This window comes from Bos indicus x Bos taurus, chromosome 11 (assembly GCF_003369695.1).
Source record: "Bos indicus x Bos taurus breed Angus x Brahman F1 hybrid chromosome 11, Bos_hybrid_MaternalHap_v2.0, whole genome shotgun sequence".
NCBI classification, from domain to species: Eukaryota; Metazoa; Chordata; class Mammalia; order Artiodactyla; family Bovidae; genus Bos; species Bos indicus x Bos taurus.
This window is the reverse complement of record NC_040086.1, coordinates 105,172,855-105,194,040: the sequence shown is the minus strand read 5'-3', so window position 1 is coordinate 105,194,040 and position 21,186 is coordinate 105,172,855. Positions and strand designations below refer to the sequence as shown.

The 21,186-nt window shown below is 67.2% G+C and overlaps 3 protein-coding genes across 6 annotated transcripts; all 3 read left to right on the top strand.

The window, feature by feature from the left end:
* The first annotated feature begins 213 nt into the window (after positions 1–213).
* Positions 214–6,420, top strand: ENTPD2 (ectonucleoside triphosphate diphosphohydrolase 2). 2 transcript variants are annotated; one of them, XM_027556922.1, is made up of 9 exons: positions 214–292; positions 2,378–2,495; positions 3,091–3,241; positions 3,429–3,588; positions 3,668–3,895; positions 4,293–4,547; positions 4,633–4,752; positions 5,603–5,737; positions 5,841–6,420. In XM_027556922.1, exons 2-9 carry the CDS (start codon positions 2,417–2,419, stop codon positions 6,042–6,044), a joined length of 1,332 nt encoding a protein of 443 aa, XP_027412723.1. In that variant the 5' UTR covers positions 214–292; positions 2,378–2,416; the 3' UTR covers positions 6,045–6,420. The 2 variants fall into 2 exon arrangements, with proteins under 2 accessions (XP_027412723.1, XP_027412722.1); XM_027556921.1 differs by lacking the exon at positions 214–292 and adding an exon at positions 890–1,064.
* A 1,642-nt stretch (positions 6,421–8,062) lies between these two features.
* Positions 8,063–13,885, top strand: NPDC1 (neural proliferation, differentiation and control 1). Of its 3 annotated transcripts, XM_027556923.1 has the most exons (9): positions 8,063–8,367; positions 11,084–11,230; positions 12,270–12,404; positions 12,493–12,666; positions 12,737–12,803; positions 12,901–12,985; positions 13,064–13,143; positions 13,310–13,406; positions 13,516–13,885. In XM_027556923.1, exons 1-9 carry the CDS (start codon positions 8,256–8,258, stop codon positions 13,582–13,584), a joined length of 966 nt encoding a protein of 321 aa, XP_027412724.1. In that variant the 5' UTR covers positions 8,063–8,255; the 3' UTR covers positions 13,585–13,885. The 3 variants fall into 3 exon arrangements, with proteins under 3 accessions (XP_027412724.1, XP_027412726.1, XP_027412725.1); XM_027556925.1 differs by lacking the exon at positions 12,270–12,404 and having other exon boundaries at positions 8,101–8,367; XM_027556924.1 differs by lacking the exon at positions 12,493–12,666 and having other exon boundaries at positions 8,101–8,367; positions 12,671–12,803.
* A 2,834-nt stretch (positions 13,886–16,719) lies between these two features.
* Positions 16,720–19,904, top strand: FUT7 (fucosyltransferase 7). Its single transcript, XM_027556920.1, has 2 exons — positions 16,720–18,291; positions 18,384–19,904. The coding sequence occupies exons 1-2, from the start codon at positions 18,279–18,281 to the stop codon at positions 19,397–19,399; spliced, it is 1,029 nt and encodes a 342-aa protein (XP_027412721.1). The 5' UTR covers positions 16,720–18,278; the 3' UTR covers positions 19,400–19,904.
* The last annotated feature ends 1,282 nt before the right edge of the window (positions 19,905–21,186 follow it).

Genomic DNA, 21,186 nt, shown 5'->3' with positions numbered 1-21,186 from the left:
GGGCAGAGCTGGGGCTTCGGCCAGTGGAGCACCTGTCCACCCCAGTGTGCCCACCGGCCGGCCTGCAGCCCCTCTCCCCCTCCCCTCAGCGGGATGAGGCCTCCTGTGCAGAGGCCCCTCCTCCCCAGTCCAGGCTTCTGGGCCCCTGGGCGAGGGCCCTGTGCTGGGCGGGAGCGGTGGCAGGGCCCCGGGCCCCTGAGCAGGGCTCCCTGTCTCCAGGCTCCGTGGGACTGTGGGCTCCCTGCTCTGCTCTCTGCCTGCACCCTCACCAGTCTCCTTGGAACCCTGTGAAGTAGGTCTGGCTTCCCCCTGCTTGGCCCTCAACTCTCAGCTCTCAGCACCCCCAGGGTAGGCAGGCCCAGCCTGGGTCAGCACAGCGTGCTGGGGCTTGACTGGCACGGTGCCCTGCCATGAGCCCAGGATTGGGTGGGCACCGCAGGCAGGTCGGCCCTTCCCTGCAGGGACCCAGCTGGGAGCCCACCTCCTTCCTTCAGGATCAGGCCAGGGGATAGCCGGCTCTCCAGAAGAACGACCCTCCAAACAAGCGTGCCCAGGAGGACCCCAGGCCAAGGCCAGAGAGGGCAGGGCATTCTCTGGGTCCTGCTGGAGTGCCCAGCGGCCCAGCGTGGCAGGCTCTTAGAGGTTGGGGTGGTGGTCCGGTCAGGAGGGATGACTCTAGGGCAGAGCAGACAGGAAGAGGAAAGGGGGCAGTGAGCAGGGTGCCTGGGCTGCGGCCGGGGCGCCGAGAGGGGCGGCGCGGGTGACTCAGCAACCGAGACTCTCACCTGCGCTCGGGGCGGGCTGGAGGTGGGCGGGCCGTCCCGCCGTGGGCGTGGCCTCCGCGGACCGGTCCCCGCCCCGGGTGCCAACCCCGCGGTCCCCCGACCTCGTTCGGCCTCCCGGCTCCCCGCCGCCGCTCCGTGCACGCCGGGCCCGCCTGCGCACCCATGGCCGGGAAGGCGCTGTCGCTGCTGCCACCGCTGCTGCTGGCCGCCGCCGGCCTCGCCGGCCTCCTGCTGCTGTGCGTCCCCACCCGCGACATCCGGGAGCCGCCCGCCCTCAAGGTGCACGCTCGAGCTCCCGGGCAGCCCGGCGCAGTCCGCGGGGGGCTTGGATCGAGCCGGGCTCGGCTGCGCCCGCGTGCCAGCCGGGACCCCGGGCGCTCCGCAGCCGGCCCAGCAGGGTGGGGTCCGGGCCCCTCAGCCGCGCTCCGGCCCCGGCCCAGGGCGCTGCAGCGGCGCTTCCGGGGGACGCGGTGCCGGAGGCCGACACGCCAGGATCTCTGGTCGCTGCGCCCGCCGCGGAGCTGTCTCAGAGCGGCCAACGGGGAGTCTCTCCGCACCCCCAGGGTGCCCGGGACGTGGCCGGGCCCGCGCCCCCAGCACACTCGGCCTCCCTTGGGGTTTGGCCCGGATGGGGTGCGACAGGCGCTGGGCCCAGGGACCCCTCCCCAACCTCGCCGCTGGCTCTCACGGTGCGGGGGCAGCCCTGACCGGTCCTAAAAAAAAGTTCGAGCGGACTGGGCCTGATTCCCCCACCCGCCCTCGCCAGAATCGACCTCCGGGAGCCTGGGCTCCCTTAACCCTCTACTGCACTGAGGGCCAGTCTGGTGCCCGGGGTAGACAGCGGGTGCTTGGAGCCCCAGGCACCGGGAATGCAGGTTCAGGGTGAACGAGCTGTTGCCAGGGGAGACCCCCGGCTGGGGTGGGGCCCGGCGGGCTGTTGGCTGGCTCTGGTACAGGGACTCCAGCAGGCTCCCCAGCAGGCTCCCCTTGCTGAAATGCAGGCCCCTGGGGCAGGTGCGGGGAAAGTGGCTCTGGCAAGCTGGGTGCTATCATCTTCCGACGTGCAGGAAAGGCCCCTGCGGTGTTCCAGCAGCTCTGCACAACAGCGCCCCCTGGCCCTGCCCTTGAGGCCCAGGGACGGGGCCTCTGCTCATTAGCCAGTGATCAGCCTTGGTCCTGGCTTCCCTGGGGCCTCTATTTCACATCCTCAGATGGGACAGAGATCAGAGAGACAGGACAGAGGGTGGGAAGGAAGGGCCGGTCTGAGGGGCTCTTGCTGCAGCCTGAGGACCTCAGGCCCCCCGCCAGGGCTCCCAGGGTGGCCCCCGACCCCTGACTCTGCTCGAGCCCCTCAGGAGGCTCCTGCAGTCAGCGGTGGCATGGCCGATGGCCCTCCACCTCCACCCCCATCTCTGCCCACCAAGCCATGTCCCAGCGGTTGTCCCTGGCCTTCTTGGAGCCTCAGAACTTCATTCTGAAGCTTCCAGTCTGGACACAGGGTCGGGCAGGGTGGGCCAGATAGCTGAGAGAGCCACAGGGCATGGCTTCACGCCCTGCCCCACTCCTAAGGCTGACCCCCACCCCACCCGCAGTATGGCATCGTCCTGGATGCGGGCTCTTCCCACACGTCCATGTTCATCTACAAGTGGCCGGCGGACAAAGAGAATGACACAGGCATCGTGGGCCAGCACAGCTCCTGCGACGCGCAAGGTAAGAGCCCTCTGAGCGCTGGGCGCCCCCAACCTGCATGCCCGCTCACTGTGGGGCCTCGGGAGCCCTCCCTGGTCTCAGCTGCTGCAGACTCGAGCCAGCAGACCTCTCTGCTTGGTGCCAGGGGGCCACTCCAGGCAGGAGCTGCAGGAGCCCCCCACCTCCCAGAGGGAGGCTGCATCCCTAGGCCTTGGAAGGGCTGTGGACAGTTCCTAGAAAAGAAGCCCCAGGGAACATCTGGAAGGTTTGGGCCTTGCCTGGCCCAAGATTGGCTCTACGTCCCAGTAGAGCAGGAGGGGTCCCAAGGAGCTGGTGGGCACACCCAGGCAGGCCCGTGGGGAGGCCGGGCTGGGTGGACAACACCCAGTGCTTTGTCCAAGCACCTGTGTGCATGCCCACTGGGCAGGTGGCAGCTCGCAGACCGTGGGTGGCCCACAGGCGGCCCTTTCATCTCTGAGCGGGCGTCTCTGAGCATTTAAGCTGGGAAATTTGGTCTCAGCTGCCACCTGGCTTGGGAGCACAAACGCCCCCAGTCCTGCTGGCCTGTGGACCACCTAGAGGCTGCCCACCAGGCCCCTCCTGCTGCTCCCTCCAGGTGGAGGCATCTCTAGCTATGCTGACAACCCTTCTGGAGCCGGGCAGAGCCTTGTGGAATGCCTGAACCAGGCGCTTCGGGACGTGCCCAAGGAGAGACACGCGGGCACGCCACTCTACCTGGGAGCCACGGCAGGCATGCGCCTGCTCAAGTGAGTGTCCTGCCCTGTCCGCTGACCTCCTGGCCCTAGGGACCACGGCAGCCTGAGCCCAGGGTGGGCCCTGCACACCCCCAGCAGCAGCCCTGGGGCCCCTCAGCTGGCTGGGCAGACGCTGAGCACCCCAGCAGCAGGATCACAGCCACCTGGGGAAGACTCTGAAGTCCTCCCTGTATCACAGCCTGACCAGTCCAGAGGCTTCAGCCAATGTGCTAGCTGCCGTGACGCAGACGCTGACCCAGTACCCCTTTGACTTCCGCGGTGCCCGCATCCTCTCAGGCCAGGATGAGGGTGTGTTTGGCTGGGTGACCGCCAACTACTTGCTGGAAAACTTCATCAAGGTGGGCCCGGTGGCCAGCCCGATGAGCCAGGGGTGTGGGCACCCACCCACTGGCTGACCCCAACGTCTACTTCCCACAGTACGGCTGGGTGGGCCGGTGGTTCCGGCCAAGGAAGGGGACGCTGGGGGCCATGGACCTGGGGGGAGCCTCCACACAGATCACCTTCGAGACGACCAGCCCCACGGAGGATCCGGCCAACGAGGTTCAGCTCCGGCTCTACGGCCAGCGCTACCGAGTGTATACTCACAGCTTCCTCTGCTACGGCCGTGACCAGGTTCTGCGGAGGCTGCTAGCCCGTGCGCTCCAGGTACCTTCTACTGAGTCCTCCTGGAAGTAGGGCTCGGGGAAAATGGGGGCCAAGGGCCCAGAGCAGAGCCTGAAGAGTGGCCAGAGCGGGGCTTCTCCAGGAACCCAAGTCGTGCTTGGATTAGCTGGAAGGACAGGTGGGCAAGAATCCAGCACAAGCAAAGACCCAGAGGCTGGGGGTGGACCTGGTGAGTAAGGAGGGCTGGGGCCAGCTCTCAGAGGATCTGAACTGCCTGGCCAAGCACTTTGGGTTTTGTCCAGCAAGTGAGGGGGAGCCATGGATAGCTCATGCGTTCAGAAGAAATGCTGTCCTCTGGGGAGGCCCTCCAAGGGTCCTAGGGTGGGGGTGGCTGGTAACGCTCAGAGCGGGACTGACGCACACCCTCATCATTCCCCAGACCCACGGGTCCCACCCCTGCTGGCCACGGGGCTATTCCACTCACGTGATGCTCTGGGATGTCTACGAGTCGCCCTGTACTGCTGCCCAGCGGCCCCAGGCCTTCAACAGGAGCGCCAGGGTCAGCCTGGCGGGCAGCAGTGACCCTGCCCTATGCCGCAGCCTCGTCTCCCAGCTCTTTAACTCCTCCTCCTGCCACTTCTCCAGATGCTCCTTCAACGGAGTCTTCCAGCCCCCTGTGGCTGGGAAGTTTATCGTGAGTCCAGAGGACAGGAAGGTGGGGGGCCCGTGCCCTGAGGTGCCTGGGGTCTGGTCACAGTGTGACTGTACCCGCGTTCCAGGCCTTCTCTGCTTTCTTCTACACGATGGACTTCCTGAGAACGGTGATGGGGCTGCCCGTGGCAACTCTGCAGCAACTAGAGGGGGCTGTAGTCACCCTCTGCAACCAGACATGGAGTGAGGTGAGGCCTGCCCCCACTCCACCAGGACTGTGCAGGGTGGGGCTGGGGTTTCTGCCAGCCAGCGCCAGACTTCCCGATCTTTCTTTTGCTCTGTGAGTAGAGGGGTGTGGGGATACACTGCCAATCAGACTTGAAAAGTGGCCAGGCTACAGCCAGGAGCCCAGCAGTCAGATGAGATGGGATTGCAGAAGCCTCTCTGAGGCCTGACCCTAGATCCAGGATCTGGAGGGTGGAGAAGACAGCCAGTGCAATGGCCCTGGGGCAGCAGGGAGCTTGGAGTGGACAGGGCAGGGGAGAATGTGGCTGGGAGAGCGTGGGGGAGAACAGACAACCCGGGGAGAAGTGGAAGGACCCGGACTCAGCAGGTAGAACAGGCAGGGCTTGGGGAGTCAGGAGTGGAAAGCAGCGGTGCTGATCCCCTGTGAAGTAAGATGGAGGGGTCTGGGCCCGCGGAGGAGGAGGGAATTCCGGAGAAACACTTGCGTGTCTGTGAGGCTCCTCCTGCTCTCCCTGTGTCTAGTCCCAGGCAGACTTGGGGAGCTGGGGAAGTGGGCTCAGGAGGCAAGCCCAGGACTCGGGGGCAAGCCGGGAGCTTCTGCTCCCCTGATCTCTGCAGGCCCGCTGCAGCCCTGCTCCCCGGGGGCCATGCCGCTGTTCCCTGGCCCTCAACCTCACAGGCACCGCGCCGCTGCCATCCAGAGGTCACGCTGCTCCTCCCCAGGAGAGAGCCCCGCCTGCTTCTTTCTGGGACCTGCAGTGCCGTCTCCAGCCCCGCACTACCTTTCTGTGTCTGGTGGGGCAGAGACCTCCGGGTGGTCGCTGGCCCTAGAGTCTCCCACTTGCATCCCAGCTGCAGGCTCGGGCGCCGGACGACCGAGCCCGCCTGCCCGACTACTGTGCCGGGGCGATGTTCGTGCAGCAGCTGCTGAGCCGCGGATACGGCTTCGACGAGCGCTCCTTCGGAGGCGTGACCTTCCAGAAGAAGGTGGGAACTCGGGAGTGGAGGGGCGGGGCCGCCCGGGCCGGGGTGCGAAGGGGCGGGGCCGCCCTGGCTGCGCCGAAGCTCAGGCCGTACCTTTGGCCCGCAGGCCGGGGACACTGCGGTCGGCTGGGCGCTTGGCTACATGCTGAACCTGACCAACCTGATCCCCGCTGACCCGCCTGGGCTGCGCAAAGGCACAGACTTCAGCTCCTGGGTCGTCCTCCTCCTGCTCTTCGCCGCCATGCTCCTGGCCGCGTTTGCCCTCCTGCTGCACCAGGCACGCTCCACCAAGTCGGCGAGCACCATCTAGGGGCCCCCAGCGCCAAGCCTCCCCATCTCCATATCCCCTCATCCCTCACCCCACCCCGCCACCAACATCTCTGTCCCTAATGCAGCCCAGGATCAAGACTCAGTGCCCACGCCGACATCTGGCCGGGATGGGCAAAGGGAACGGAAACCAGCCCCACCCCCCCCAACTCCAGCCTTGGTCTCACCTCCAGGCCTCCTGCTCTCCTTCTTACTGAGGTTGGGGGTCCTCAGCCTGTGAGAGCAGAGTCGGGTCTCCGGGAGTGGAGTTCTGAGGGCCCCCCAACCCAGGATTGGGTATTAGGGGGCAGGTCGTGGTCACAGCCCAGGCCTACTTGTACCCATTTTTTACTATTGAATAAAAGGATTTTCGTAGAGCAGTGGAGAGAATGTCCACGGGGCGGGGCCTCTCTGTCGCCTCCCTCCCCACCCCAGCTGCGCTGGCTGCACAGGCCCCACTCTGGTCCTAGGGGAGGACCCTGGCTCTTCCTACTTCCTTCCTCTCTGGGCTCAGGCTGGGGGAGTGCCGACCCTGCACCACCGTGGCCTGGAGTAGCTGTCAGCTGGCTGCTCTAAAACAGAGTCCCTGAGACTCCTGCCAGACTGGAGCCTGGGCCCTGGTCTCAGGTTGGCTGGGGTGGGGTGGGGATAGCGGACGAGGGAGTGAGTGGGCCCAGTGATGGCCTAAGTTGTGGGCAGTGTTCAAGGGGGCTTCCCCGGCGGCTCAGCGGTAAAGAATCCGCCTGCAATGCAGGAGGCCAGGAGACGTGGGTTCAATCCCTTAGCTGGGAGGATTCCCTGGAGGAGGAAATGGCAACCCACTCCAGTATTCGTGCCCAGGAAAATCCCATGGACATGATTGAGCACGCAGGCCTCGCAGTCGCTGCTCAAGACACTGAGGGAGGTCTCGGGAAGGAGGGGGCAAACCCTCCGCAGGAGGCGGGAGGTGTGGGGAGAGCCCAGGAGGGATGCAGGGCCCATTGCTCAGGAGGATGAGCCTCGCAGAGAGCCTGGCTCTGGCGAAGCCGAAGCCGCACAGTCGCACAGACTCCACCTGCCGCTCGGGCAGCCCCTCCCCAGGCCCTGTCTCCCCCGAGTGGGCAGGCGTGGTCTTGCCTGAATCTCCCCGCCCCCCTACCCCACATTTTGGGAAGTGAGCTCTGACACTATTTCTGTCTGATCAGTGCCTCGTAGGGGACGGGGGCGGTCCTTCTTCTGCATACACACACACAGCACCCCCCCCCCGCACACCCCCGCACACCCCCGCACACCCCACATACACGTCTGCCAGATTCTGAGCATTTCACAAACCTGCGGGCCGCCAGCCCCGTCTTCGGAGTTCTGAGACTCAGAGGGCCGAGAGGAGCATCGCGGGCGGAGGGGGCGGGGGAGAGCCGCCCTAATCTCTCAGGGACGGGAGCCTGGGAGGTTTCCAGGTGGGATGCGGAGGCTGCGCTCCCAGGAGGCAGTAGGTGGGGTTAGGGGGTGCACCCCAGTGCTTGCCGTCGTGGGGCATCCCGGAGCTAAAAGGCTGTCACCTGGGCACCGTGGACAGCTCCCAGCTGGCTGTCAGCAGCAGTTCCAGGTCACTCTTGCCCCCTGGTGGCCTCACCGGGAGCGGCCATCCCACTCCAGTCATTATGCCGGGCTAGTCCTGTGCGCCTGTGTGTGCCTTTGCCGTGTGTCTGAATGCCCAGTCGGCCTCCGGGCACACCTGCGCGTCCCCGTGCGCCTGCCCAGCTGTGTGCGCCTAACGTCCCTCCACACCCAGGCGGATCCTCCGCTCCAGGAGGGTGGCTGGGTGTGGGTGGGAGTTATCAGCCCGAGAAGGACCGGCTGGGGAAGCGCATCCCAGGGGACCCAGCCCTAACCAGTGCCCCGCCTGGAGAAGGTCCAGGTTGCAGAAGTCGCAGAGGCTGAGGCGCCCGGAGAGCTGGCTGGGGGGCCCAGGAGGGGCTCGGAATCGGAGCGGGGGGCGCAGCCTGACGGCGGTCCCGCCTCCGCAGGTGGGGCGCGCAGGCGCACTCCGACTCGGCGCCCTCGCCGCCCCCTCCCGGATCCTCTGCCGCAGCGTCAGTGCCGCCGCCGCCGCCTGTTTCCTCGGCGTCCGCCTTCGGCCTCCGCCCCCTCCTCGCCGCGCCTCCCCCGGCGCCCCGACCCCGCGCCCAGCCCCGGGCCGCGCGGTGCCATGCTGCCCCGGCCGCGGCGCTGAAGGATGGCGACGCCTGTGCCCCCGCCCTCCCCGCGGCACCTGCGGCTGCTGCGGCTGCTGCTGTCCGGCCTCGTCCTCGGCGCGGCCTTGCGCGGTGCGGCCGCCGGCCGCTCCGGTGAGCGACGCGCTGGGCAGCCGGCTGCGGGGCGCCCCGGGGTCGGGGGTCGCCGGGTGGGGCTTCGGCCGCGCGGCGCCGCGCTCACCCTCCCCGCCGCCGCCGCCGCCGCCGCCCTGGTCTGGGCCCGCAGGCCTCGCAGGCCCCGGCCGGCCCAGCCCGCGAGCCGCCGCGCCGGCCTCGCCTGGCCCTGCTCGGGTAAACAGTCCCCGGCGGGAAGGGCGCGGCGCCGCACCGCCGAGGGACTCCTCTGGACGGGGCTTCTCCGGGCTCCTTGGCGGCGAACCTTAAGTCCATCCGCTTCTTGTCTTTGTCTGGGTTCGTGAGCCGGTGGGTCGGTGTCGCAAGCGGGCTGTCTCAGAGCGGGCCGCGGCCTGGAGCCGGTCCCAAGGGCGTTTCTCTGTGCGCGCGGCTCCGGTGCCTGCTGGCCTTCCTGCCGGTGGCCGTCCTGGAGTCGGAGCCGCAGTTCTGGTCTGTCCCTGCCGCTTGGGTGGTGGACACGCACCTTGCTTTGCTGCCGTGGTGGCGTCTGAAGTTTCCTGGGCGTCTGACAGCTCGTCTCAGGCTTCGGGGCATGCTGTGGCCTCGCTGGGGGCAGGAGGAGCTCACAGTCTCTGCTTCCTCACTCACCCTCTGCCCTGCGGGGCCCTTCCGTTCCATCTTCTGTGCCTGGCAGTGGGGGCACACCCCCAGGGCAGATTCAGGCAGAGAGGGATGAGCCCAGGGTCCTGGGAGACCCTGCCAGCTTCCCAGATGGCAGTGAGGCTCCAGACTTCTGCAGGAACCCAGAATCCTGCTCGCACCTTCCCAGGTGGCAGGACCGGGGGACTTTGTACCCAGGCCCCATTTCTCCTAGCAGCTCCATAGGAGAGGTGCTGCCTTTAGCCCATTTCACAGATGAGAAAGCTGAGGCACAAAGAAGTGAAGTGACTAGGATGTGCTGCAGCTGGGACGATAACCTGGGCAGCGTGGTCTGCATGTGTAACAAGAGGCCAGAGCAGGGCAGGCTTCTTCCTGGGGACAGCACCTCTGGACAGGGGCCTGGCCTGACCAGAGGAGGCTCCCAAGGAGGCCTGAGGGCCAGGGCATGGCTGGCCAGGGATGGTGGAGGCTGCTTGCTGGCGGCCTGGCTCCAGGGCGTACAGCGTGGGGCTCCCGAGGAGACAGGGAGGCTGGGTGCTGCCCCAGCAGCTCATCAGCTCTGTGCTCGCCCAGATGCAGGGCAGCGTGCCAGCCGCTCTCCAGGTGCTGTTGTTCCTGGGGCCTCATTTGCACTCTGAGGCTAGAGCAGGGACCTTCCCAGGATCAACGGGCAGTACCCGCGTCTTCCTGGGGCAGGGGGCAGGGAGCAAAGGGAGAGCCCTGGAGCCCAGAACCGAGAGCCAGCTCTGGACCACAGGCCCCTAGCCGTGGTCAGTGCACTCCGGGTTCTCAGCACAGGGGCTGGGACTGCCTGGCTCCCTGGGGCCCAGCTGGTGGGTGGGGTCTAGACAGACCTGCTGGCGCAGGCTTGATGTTTAACCAGCCCCAGCCCTGGGTCCAGCGCGCTGATACTGGCGCCTGCTGACCCAGGCTGTGCAGGAGGCGGGAGCCCTGGGAGGGGAGCCCCAGCCTGCTTGCCCACCTGCTGTTGAAGCTGCTGGAACTTCCTCCAAGGGATACCTACAGCCAGAGGCTGCAAGTATTGTTACCAAGGAAACCAACTCAGGCCAGCTGAAGTCTGGAGGACAGGCTGGGATGACACGCTCCCGCGGGGTAGGGGGAGGGTGCTGGGCCAAGGGGACCAGTCCTGGTTGTCCAAGATACCCCCACGCCCACCTCCCCAGGCATGATTGACAGTCCTTTGGGTCTCTCCGTGGCTCCCCAGGCTCTGCTGTCGAGTGACTGGGGCCAGTGTCCCAGGCCTTGAGACTCCCCAGCGTGGAGGTGCCTCACCTTCTGCATCCAGAGAGGAGGCTGAGGCTTGAGGGCCACCGCCCTCCAGTCCCCAGCATCAGGGTGGGAGCCACGGTTGTGTGTGCAGGACACTGAGGTCTGGGCCCCAAATTAGAAGCGGCCTCCCTGCTGGAGTCCCAGGGCCCCCGTCCCCGGCAGCGGCGGCTGCAAGAGTGCCCCGCCTGGTTTCTGTTTGCAAAGCCAGTGAAGCCAGCAGACCCCATCCCAGGTTTCCCCACCCCAGCAACCCCTCTCTGTGCCGGGACGGACTAGAAGGTAGACATGGGGGGAGCGACTGGATCTGGGCCGTCTCCCAGCCGGGCTTTCTAGGGCTGTAGGATGTCGTGATGGGCTTTGAGTGGCAGCCCTGAGGTGATGAGAGATTCCAGGGCCCCACCCTCTGGGGCTCGAAGGCTGGATGAGGGGCTTGCTCTGGGTCAGCTTGAGGCCAGAAGCAGGGCTTGGAGGGCTGCCCGGTCCTGCCCGGGAGAGCTCTGTGCTCTCAGGAGGACAGGGCAGTTTTCGTGCAGACAGCTGGCCTGGGCCTGGGCAGTGGACTCTGGGGAGTGGGTGGGGCGAGGGAGTTCCCATAAGTGTCAGGACTGTTTGTCTTCCTGGTTCTGATCCCTGATGCGGGGGAGGCAGGGCCTGCCCAGAACAATGGCCGGAGCCGGCTTGGCCAGCTCTGGGGTGGGGGCGGGGTGGCCAAGACAGCACCACTTCTGGGCAGGGGCTGAGTCAGGCCCCCTGAGATGCTTTTCTTCCTCTGCTTCCTTCCCAGATACAGCCGCCTGTCCTGGGAGCCTGGACTGTGCCCTGAAGAGGCGGGCACGGTGCCCCCCAGGTGCACATGTCTGTGGGCCCTGCCTCCAGCCCTTTCAGGAGGATCGGCAGGGGCTCTGTGTGCCCAGGATGCGCCAGCCTCTGGGTACGGCCTCTCCCCTCCCCCCAACCTGGTACATCCGCTCTCTTCCTTAGCACTCGGCTCGGGTGTCCTGTACTTTGTGGGATGCCAGGACTCGCCAGTCTCCCTCCAAGTGGCCTGGTGACCCTTTCCGGATGGCACCATGAGGAGTTGGGTAGTGGGCTGGGGCCTGGGGCAGTCACCCTTCCCAGGGCCACCGGTACCCAGCATGAAGTGCCAGGGTGACCCCAGGAGAGACAAGGTCAGTTCCCCAGGCCTGAGTCTCTGCAGAGTCAGGCTCCCACCTCTCCACCCCGCGAGCTGCCTCTGCTCTTTGCCCAGCACCTCTTCTCTCTCCATCACTCACTCGTCCTGTCTGCTTGAATGCCCTGGTGCTGCCCTGACCCAGCGTCTGTTGGGATGGTGCCAGCCAGAGTGACTTCAGGTGTGATGGGGCATTACAGAGGGTATTGGGGCTGAAGTGTTGGATAGGGTGGGAGGGGCTTCCAGGAGGAACATGTCCCTGGCAACAAGTTGGGGGGTGGGCCCTGAAGGCATGTGGTCTGGGATGGGGAGGCCCATCCACAGCCCCTCCCTTCCTCCTGGTGACCAGGCAGGGGTGGGGGTTAGGACGGGGCTTCTCTGCGTCCCTTGGGAAGTCCTGCCCCCCTCGGCCGAGGAGGCCCACGCAGCCCGGGTGACGCACTGTCCCTGTGTTCCTCCCACCACTTTGTGGGAGGCGGGTAGGGAGAGGGCCGGCACCCCTGTCCTGTGCTGGCTTCTGCGTGTTCCCCCTGCACTTGCTCCTTGCCTACTCGCCTGGGAATTGCCGCTCACACAGTTGCTTCAGCTGTCACCATGGCGACTAGGATGGCCAGGGCCTCGGGCTGGCACCTGGTCCTCTGGCTCCTGGGGCCTAAGAGGAGCCTGTAGGGAGGAGACCCAGGCCTGGGGACTGGCTGGCGGATGGGCCTTCCGGCTCTCTCTGGGAAGGCCACCTGTAGCTGGTGTTGCCAGGGAGGGCCCAGGGCCTCTCCAGCTGATGGCCCCTCGACCTCGCCAGGGGAGGGCTTGCACCAGCCCAGACTGGAAGAGGAGATCGACTTCCTGGCCCAGGAGCTAGCCCGGCAGGAGGCAGGGCGCCCCAGGCTCAAGGCCCCACCCCAGCTTGAGGCACAACAGCGGCCCCCAGAGGCGGGTGAGACCCTGACCCGTGCATCTGTCCTGCTCCCTACACCCTTGACCCCAGCCCGGTCTTGCTGTGCTAACTTGCCATCTCCCTGCAGCGGCCACCCTGGGGCTTTCAGAGCGAGGCCAGGGACTCGATCTGGGCCTCCCCTCCACGCGGGGAGCCCCGGCGCCCACACCCCGCCCCTCCCTGGGCCCCGCTGTGTCGTCTGGGCCTGTGCACATGTCCCCCCTGGAGCCGCGGGGCGGGCACGGTGACGGCCTCACCCTCGGTAGGTCCGGCCGGGCGGGGAGGCGGGGTCCTGCCCCGAAGGCTGCCCTCACCGCACCCCCTCCCTGCAGCGCTGATCCTGGCGTGCTCCGTGGCCGGCGCGGCCGCGCTGGCGGTGGCGGCTCTCTTCTGGTGGCGGTGAGCGCGGGGCGGGGTGGGGCCGGGCGGGTGGGAGGGGATAAAGGGGCGGGGCTGGGGAGGGTGGTGACCCCGAAGGTCTCTTCGTTCCCCGCAGGCTGCAGCAAGACATCCGCCTGACACAGAAGGCCGACTACGCGGTCCCGCAGGGGCCCAGCTCCCCAGCTCCGCCGGGGATCTCGGTGCGTGGCCCCGCCCCGCTCCTCCCCGTCCCACCCCTCCGTCCCGGGCCTGACCCTCCCGCCCCACCCCTCCCGCAGCCCGGGGACCAGCGGCTGGCGCACAGTGCGGAGATGTACCACTTCCAGCACCAGAGGCAGCAGATGCGATGCCTGGAGCGGTAAGACGCCCCGCCCAGTGCTGCCCACCCACCCACTCCAGGGGCCGCTGCCTCCTCCTCAGCCCTCCCCACCTCCACCCCGGCCTGCCGCCACCCCTGCCCTCTACCCTGGGCCGCTGGCACCTGCACGGTGAGGGAGCACCCAGCGATCCTGCCCCCCACCCAGGCATAAAGAGCCTCCCAAGGAGTTGGACTCTGCCTCCTCCGACGAGGAGAACGAAGACGGCGACTTCACGGTGTACGAGTGCCCGGGCCTGGCCCCAGTGAGTGCGGGGCTAGGGGGTGGGGTGTATGGGCCGAGGGAGGGGTGCAGGGGGAGGCGGAGGGGGGTCCCTGCCCTGCTCTGGGCCCACCTAACGCCAGCGTTCGCAGACGGGAGAGATGGAGGTTCGGAACCCATTGTTCGACCATGCCTCGCTGTCCGCGCCCCCGCTGCAGTGACCTGAAGGCTGACACCCACCCTTTCGCCCACCCTCTCGAGGACGTGATGCACACTGGTGGGGAGGAGCAGGGGGCCCGGCCTTTCCCATTAGAGAGGGTGTCCTGATGCGCGCCTGCTTGTGGCTGGGGCCTCAGCGGCTAGGAACCCCTCGCAGGGCAGACTCCTGCCTGACTGTGCCCCCTTGTTGCACCTGTCCCAAGTGTGGAACCCCCCAGTCGAGGGGAGGAGGAGAACCCTAGAGACCAGGCATGGATTGGTAATACCGGAAACAAGCCAATTAAAGTACATTTCAAAACTTTGGCTGAGTGTGTTAGAGACTGACCTCCCCCTCAACAGGCGGCCATGGTGGATGGACCCTGGAGTGGGTCTTCGGGCCTTCTGCTGCACCCCCAGCCTGGGAAGACCCTGTCACTGCCTGCTGGGGAAGAGGGCTGGGGAGGGGACAGTATGGGTGCATGGCCAGGCCAGTTTGGAGTTAGTGCTCTTTCCTCAAACACCCCATCCTGTGTATGATGACAAGGGCTGGGAGTGGGCATTGAAGATGCCAGGCAGTGGGCACTGAGGCCTCCAATCCTGCCTGCCTCCATCTGGGCCAGGAGGGATGGGCTGCACACCTTGTCTCTGGGCTTCCTGTGGGACCACGTGGACTCCCGGGCCCCTGCAGCACATAGGGGGTATGCCAGGAAGAGGAATGGGCTTCCTGTGGGACCACGTGGACTCCTGGGCCCCTGAAGCATGTAGGGGGTATGCCAGGCAGAGGAAGCTAGGCTACACACAGGCGGGTAGACCAGGGTGGGCAGCTGAGGTGACAGAGGTGGTGGGGTCTCTGAATGTCAGGAGGTACCTCTGAGTCCACCTCAACCCCCCGCCAAGGAGCAGGAAAGCCAGTGGAGGGGGAGGTGACCTTCACCTGAAGTCCCAGAGTAGGGTCCAAGTTTTGTGCTCAGAAGTGATGAGGAGACTGGGCTGGGAGGAGGGGCTTCTGGGGTCCAGGGAGCAGTGGGAGCCTGGTGCAGACAGGGTGGGAGTCAGGCCTATCTGCCCCACCAAGGGTGGGGAGGAAGGGTGGTGGGGTTCAGAAGCCCCTTAGTGAGTCCTCGGGGCGGGGTCCCGAGGTTGCTGGACCTCTGGCTCCTAGTGCGGCAGCCCTGCAGAGGGTGGACACGGCCCGCTTGGGGCAGTCTGGTCCCTCAGGTGGGGCTGGGCAGTGGAAGCCGGGTTGGCCCTCCTTAGAGCTAGTGGCTCTCCTAAAGCAGTGTGTCGCTAGGGCTATGGCCTTGGGTGGGCCCCCAGCGGGAAGCCACGGTGTCCCTCTGGTGTGCTGGTGTGGGAGATGGAAGGGGGTGGGGACAGGGAGCTGGGAATGAGCGCAGGGTGGCATGTGGGCAAGGCATTGAGGACCCTTGTCCCCTGTTACTTAGTCCATGTCATGAGGGGGAACGGCCACAAAGAAAACTGGGGGACAGAGAGGTTAAGGCCTCCCTTAAGGGCAAAGGCCAGTCACCAGCTGAACCCTGGAGACCCAGGACTGAAGGTTGCCCTGGAGCCCTGGAGTCCGTGGATTCCTGCAGCCCCTGCAGCCTCATGCTGCTCTGACCTGGGCAGAGGATGGCCACCCACGTGCCCTGGTGGACCACCGACTCCCTCCAGACAGCAGTGCCTAGGCGGGGCGGAGGGAACACCCAGCTGCAGCCAAAGGGGCGTCTTGGGGCCAGAGGGCCAGAACACACCTGTCTGCCCCCAGGGCTGGGTCAGCCCAGCCAAGTGGGGCCACGGGCTCGGAGCGCCCCCTGGTGGCGGAGCTTGGCTGTGGGCTCCTGCAGAAAGGGGCGAGGGCAGCAGGGGGAGCCCGCGCTGCTTTTCTCCAGGGAGAGTGTGAGGCCAGGGCTTTGGGGAGCCCCTTGGGGAAGAGGGGTGCACAGAGGCTGGCAGTTGGCCAAGGGAGCCCCAGGTCAGGTGCAGCTGCGGGGGCAGCAGTCACAGCAGGCAGCTGCCTTCAGCCTCACTGCGGACCACCTGAGGCCACCAGCCCCTTCAGCCCTCCTGCCCTTCCCACCTGGCCGGGGGTCCTGGCCACATCCCATCCAGGGGGAGCTCCAGGGCCTGCTGGGCCCCCTCCAGGGCCCTGCACACCACAGCCTGCCCCGGCTCAGCGCCTGGTGCCGCTGGAGCGGCAGAGGTGTGCGTGCAGGACGGGGTCTCCAGACCCGCCCACCTCCGGGCTGTCGGGGGCTTGGTTCAAGCAGTGATTGCAGTTTGGCTGCTCTGCTTGAGCTCACCGGGGCCAGTGGCGGGAGTGGGCACTGGGCTCCGTGGGGCCGAGAGCCCAGTGCGTGGGCTGAGGGGCCTGGTCCCAGCCCCTGGCCCCTCTTCCCTGACTAGCGGCCGGCCCTCGTTTCACTGAAGAGGCCTCTAGGAGGAGCCTCTTCCCTTGGGCCCTGGGGACCAGTTAGGGGCCCTCCAGGCAGGTCCCCCTGGAGCAGCGCCACACGTGGCTGGGCTGCGGGGGTGACTGTGTGTTCCAGGTCCAAGGTGCTCATGGACAACTGAGCCAGCCGTGAGTGCCTGCCTGCACCCTGTTGACTCTGGGGCCTGGCACCAAGTTGGCAGGAGGCCCCGCTTTCTCTCTGACTCAGGCTCGCCAGTCTCTTTCTTTTTCGCTCAGAATCTCTCATTCTGACCCATTTTTGGGCCAAATCCTGAGCCCCATTTCCCAGAAAGCAGGTTCTCACGAATGGGGCCCTGGCTGCCCCCCGAGCAGGTAGGCGTGCAACAGGCCCCGGGGAGCATCCCAGGCGAGGGTGGGGCGGCTCCTGTGAGTCCACCCAGGAAGGGAGCGGGCTGCGGGTGTGGCTGGGGCCTCTGGCAGAGCCCCCGCCACCTGGCAGTGCAAACAGGAAGGGCAGAGGCCCTGGCAGCCAGGAGCCAGGTCGCCAGCGGTCTGTGGGGGGGTCGGCTCCTTCCTGCCCTCCCCCACTGCCCTCGGGGTGCCTGCCACAGGCAGAGGGGGTGGGGTCCTCGGGGGTGCCGGCCACCCTCTGTTCTGGCCAGCCCGATGCCACATCCACCCCGCGGGCCTCCAGACGGTTTCCGACGGTTCCCACAGCCCTCCCCCAACACCCCCCGCCCCCCAGTGTTGCGCAAGAGCCTCGCCACCACCGCTCAGAGCCTCTGCTGGGGGTGAGGAGCCTCAGAGGGGCCAGAGGGCCCCCTTCTCCCAGACCGGCCTCTGTATCCCCCATGGGTGTGCTGACGGCTCCTCAGTTCCCGTCCTGGACACAGTCTGGTCCTCACCAGGGGACGAGAGCGGGGACAGGCTGGTAGTCCCGGGAGCCCAAGAGTGGACAGGGTGATGGGCGGCCCCCAGGACATCACAGGTGGCAGGCCTGGTGAAGGTTCCAGGCTGGTGTTCCTTCCACGACACCCAACCTGCAGCCTCCAAGAACCGGACTGGCCTGAGGCCCTCAGGACGCTAGCGCCAGGGCTGGGCCTTGCTGGCCACATCCGGCGGAGGTGAAGGAAGCTAGTGACTGAGAGCAGAGTGGGCTGGAACCAGGGCAAAAGGGGAAGGAACTGGACCTCCATGCCTGGGCCCCAGGACTGGCGGACGGCAGGGTGGGGAGAGGGCCTCTGGACTGCTGTCTTCCTTTTCCTGGAGCAGGTGCTCACGTCAGGGACACAGCGACTCCTTCCCTTTCCAGCCTGGAAAACCCCCTCCATACTCCCCCGCCCTGGGCTGTGGGGCCTGGAGGAAGAGACCCGGAGCCCCCAAGGGCGGCGTCCCAGCCCAGGTTCCCGCATCTCTTCCTGGCCTGGCCAGACCCAAGGCCACCCAGGCTGGGGCTCCTGCAGACCAATGCCCTTGGTGGGGAAGGAAGGTGTGGCAGCCCCACAGCCCACTGGAGCCAGGCCCAGCCCGGCGCTGTCCACCAAGGGTGTGTGCTTGGGCCCTGTGTGGACCCTGCGACGGAGCCCCTCCCAGGGAATCCGGGTTCTGGGACAAAGGTGTCCTCGAGGCCGCAGGGATGGGCGGCATGGAGAGGCCTGGCGAGAAGCAACGCGCGGGAGGAACCTCAGCCTCCCGGGTGGAGCTGAGCGCAGTGAGTCTGCAGCCAGAGGGTCTGGGGGCCCACCGCAGAGCCGAGAGGGGGGAGCGGGGGAAGTGGGTGATGACACAGCGCCAGGGGAGGCGGCGGCCCGCGCCCGGCGGCCGCAGGGAAGCACGCCTGCTCTCCGTGGCACCCCTGGCAGGGCAGTGGGCGGCAACTGAGTCCTCGATGTCAGGGTCGCCCTTTCCGGGTGGGGGCCACCTCCACTTGCAACGGCCTCCCCATCCCTGAGGCCAGGCAGGCCCTCTCCTCCCGGGCCAGCCGGCGGGTCATCTCCAGGCCTTTCCAGAGGCCAGCAGGGGTGGGAGTCACGGTCCTGGACCTTGTCTGGGTACCCTTCCGGGAGCCGCCACCCACCAGCAGCCAGGGGCCTCTTGGGGGAGGCGAGGCGGCATTTGGATGCTGGTGGTGTCAAAGGTCACTGGGGGCGGGACGGGAGCGGGAAGATACTCTGGTGGCCTTCCTCCGGAGCAGACGAAAGGAGAGTGTTTGCAGGCGTTTGCAGGCAGCGACCCAGCGCGGGGGAGCAGCTGTGGTTTCAGGGCGTTCCCGCAGAGTGGAGGCCGTGATTTGAGGAGCCGTGAATGCAGAATGCTGGTGAGTCTCTGGCCTTGAGGGAGGCCTGGGCTGGGAGCCTGGGGCCAGTGGAGAGCTGGAGGACACAGCCTCTCTTCCTGTGTCCCCTGCAGGGCTCAGCCCCACTCCGAGCCTCCGGGCTCTGGGGGGCCTGGCCGTGGCGGCCCTTCTCTCCACTGTCTGGCTCTGGTGGCGGCTTGGGGCGGCCCCCGGGGGAGCCCCAGCCCCACAGCCCACGACCACCATCCTCGTCTGGCACTGGCCATTTGCCAGCCAGCCCCCAGAGCTGCCCGGGGACACCTGCACCAGGTACGGGGTGGCCCGCTGCCGCCTGACCGTCAACCGCAGCCTGCTGGCCGGCGCCGACGCCGTGGTCTTCCACCACCGAGAGCTGCAGACCCAGCAGGCCCGCCTGCCCCTGGCTGAGCGGCCGCGGGGCCAGCCCTGGGTGTGGGCCTCCATGGAGTCGCCCAGCCACACCCGCGGCCTCGGCCGCCTCCGAGGGGTCTTCAACTGGGTGCTGAGCTACCGGCGTGACTCGGACATCTTTGTGCCCTACGGCCGCCTGGAGCCCCGTGAGGGGCCGGCACCTCCGCTGCCGGCCAAGCGCGGGATGGCCGCCTGGGTGGTCAGCAACTTCCAGAAGCGGCAGCGGCGCGTGCAGCTGTACCGGCAGCTGGCGCTGCACCTGCAGGTGGATGTGTTCGGCCGCGCGGCCGGGCAGCCCCTGTGCGCCAGCTGCCTTCTGCGCGCCGTGGCTGGCTACCGCTTCTATCTGTCCTTCGAGAACTCCGAGCACCGGGACTACATCACCGAGAAGTTCTGGCGCAACGCGCTGTTGGCCGGCGCCGTGCCCGTGGTGTTGGGTCCGCCGAGGGCCGCCTACGAGGCCGTCGCCCCGCCCGATGCCTTCGTGCACGTGGACGACTTCGGCTCGGCCCGCGAGCTGGCCGCCTTCCTCACCAGCATGAACGAGAGCTGCTATCGGCGCTACTTCGCGTGGCGAGACCGGTTCCGCGTGCGGTTGTTCAGCGACTGGCGAGAGCGCTTCTGTGCCATCTGTGCCCGGTTCCCCCAGCTGCCCCGTGGCCAGGTCTACCAGGACCTTGAGGGCTGGTTCCAGGCCTGAGCTCTGCCCATGGAGGGGGGAAGGGGCGGGTGGCTGGGGAGCTGGACATGTGGGTAGAGGGGTGGGTGTTGAAATCAAACCACCGGCATCCGACCGGACCCCCACAGGCAACGGCAGGGGGGACATGGAGGCTGGGGTGGGGGGCTGGGAAGCAGGGCTCGTCTGGGCAGCCTGCCTGGAGGAGGAGGCTGCTGGGCATCGGAGCCACTCTTCTGAGGCAGAGGCGAGAGCAGGGAGGGAGGGATGGAGTACGGGGTGCTGAGGTCCGTCAGGCCCTCCGTCCCTACCTCGATCATATCTCAGACGGGCGGGGGGCTGAGAGAGGCTGTAGGCAGGGCCCTCAGGGCTGCGGACACGACCCCTGAGGTCTGTGGGGTACAAGCCGGCCCCCAGCCCATAGCTGGGGTCCCTTTGTCCCGGATGTGCAGTCTGGAGCCTGCAGACCCTGTGGCCTGCTGCCCCCTGGGGAGGGGAGAGCAACGAATAAAGACACAAGCAGAGTGTGCGTGGACTCTGCCTCCCCTGCGCCCCCGCCACAGGGGCCTCCTGTCCTGGCCAGATCCGCCCCCGCCCCCAGGCTCGTCCTCCCGGCCTCCATCTGCCTCACTGAAAGGCTCTGCAGCAGAGAGCCCGCCCTGACGCCCTCCACCCCGAAAGGCCCAGGGGCGGGGAGCAGAGGCCCAGCTCAGAAACGTGGCTGGGGGACGTGTGCAAGGCGCCCTGGGACTTCATTCTCAGGCTGTGGGCATCCAGGGTGTGATGAGGCCCGGTTAGATGTGGGCTCTCTGTCACTGGTGGCAGCGTGGGCATGGGGGAGCACCAGGTTCCTGCTGCACCAGGGGTCCTGGTGTGCAGGGGAGGGGGATGGGGGCTGGCGCTGAGCCTCTGGGTGGCGCTGCCAGGGCCCCAGGTGGGTGGGCAGCAGGTGGTAGCAGGAAGCTGCTGCCCTCCCCCTTGGCAGTGGCTTCCTGTCCTGACCTAGCCCCACGTCCTGATAGAGGAGAAGGAAGTGTCCTCAGGCTTCAGGGGGAGGGGGGAGGAGGGGGGGGAGGAGGGGGGAGGGGGAGAGGAGGAGGGGGGAGGAGGAGGGGGAAGAGGGGGGGGAGGAGGGGGGAGGGGGATGAGGGGGGATGGGTCCCCACCCCCTCCTGCCTGGCGCTCAGTTTAGAGCCTTCTCTGTGTAGCGCGACACCACTCGGTTTGCCCCTCCCATTCACAAATTGGGAAACTGAGGTTGGGAGGAGCCCAGAGAAGCGCAAGGCAGGACGCTTCTTGCAGCAGGGGCGGGCCTGCCCTCTGCTGGCCTGCCCGGGAATGGGCCTCCCCACGCGGCTCAGACCTGGCCAGGCACTGCCCCAAGCCTGCAGGTGCACTGGCCCCAGACACCCCTGCAGAGGCCACAATAACCCACACCCACAGGAAGAGAAAGCGGCCCCTCACAGAGGGCGCAGCCTTAGCCTCCCCAAACACCAGCCTGCCTCGCCTGCACAGGGTGGTTCTCTGGGTCCCTTCTCCCCCTGGCTGAGCCCAGGGAGCTGCAGCCCCTACCGAGCCCAGCCAGGGCCGCCCTAAGTGGCTCATTCACAAGGAGCACAGGAAAGTCTTACAGGGGAAGGGCAGCCCACCTGCTGCCCTTCTAGTCAGTACGTCCCCCCACCAAGGTGCAGGTGGGGTTGCCCCCAGGCTGACAGGAAAGCCAACTCTTTGAGCCTTTAGAGACATGCCCGCTCTGCACAGGTAGGACCTGCATCCGAGGCTGCGCGCCCCCTCCCCAAGTGTGGGCAGCT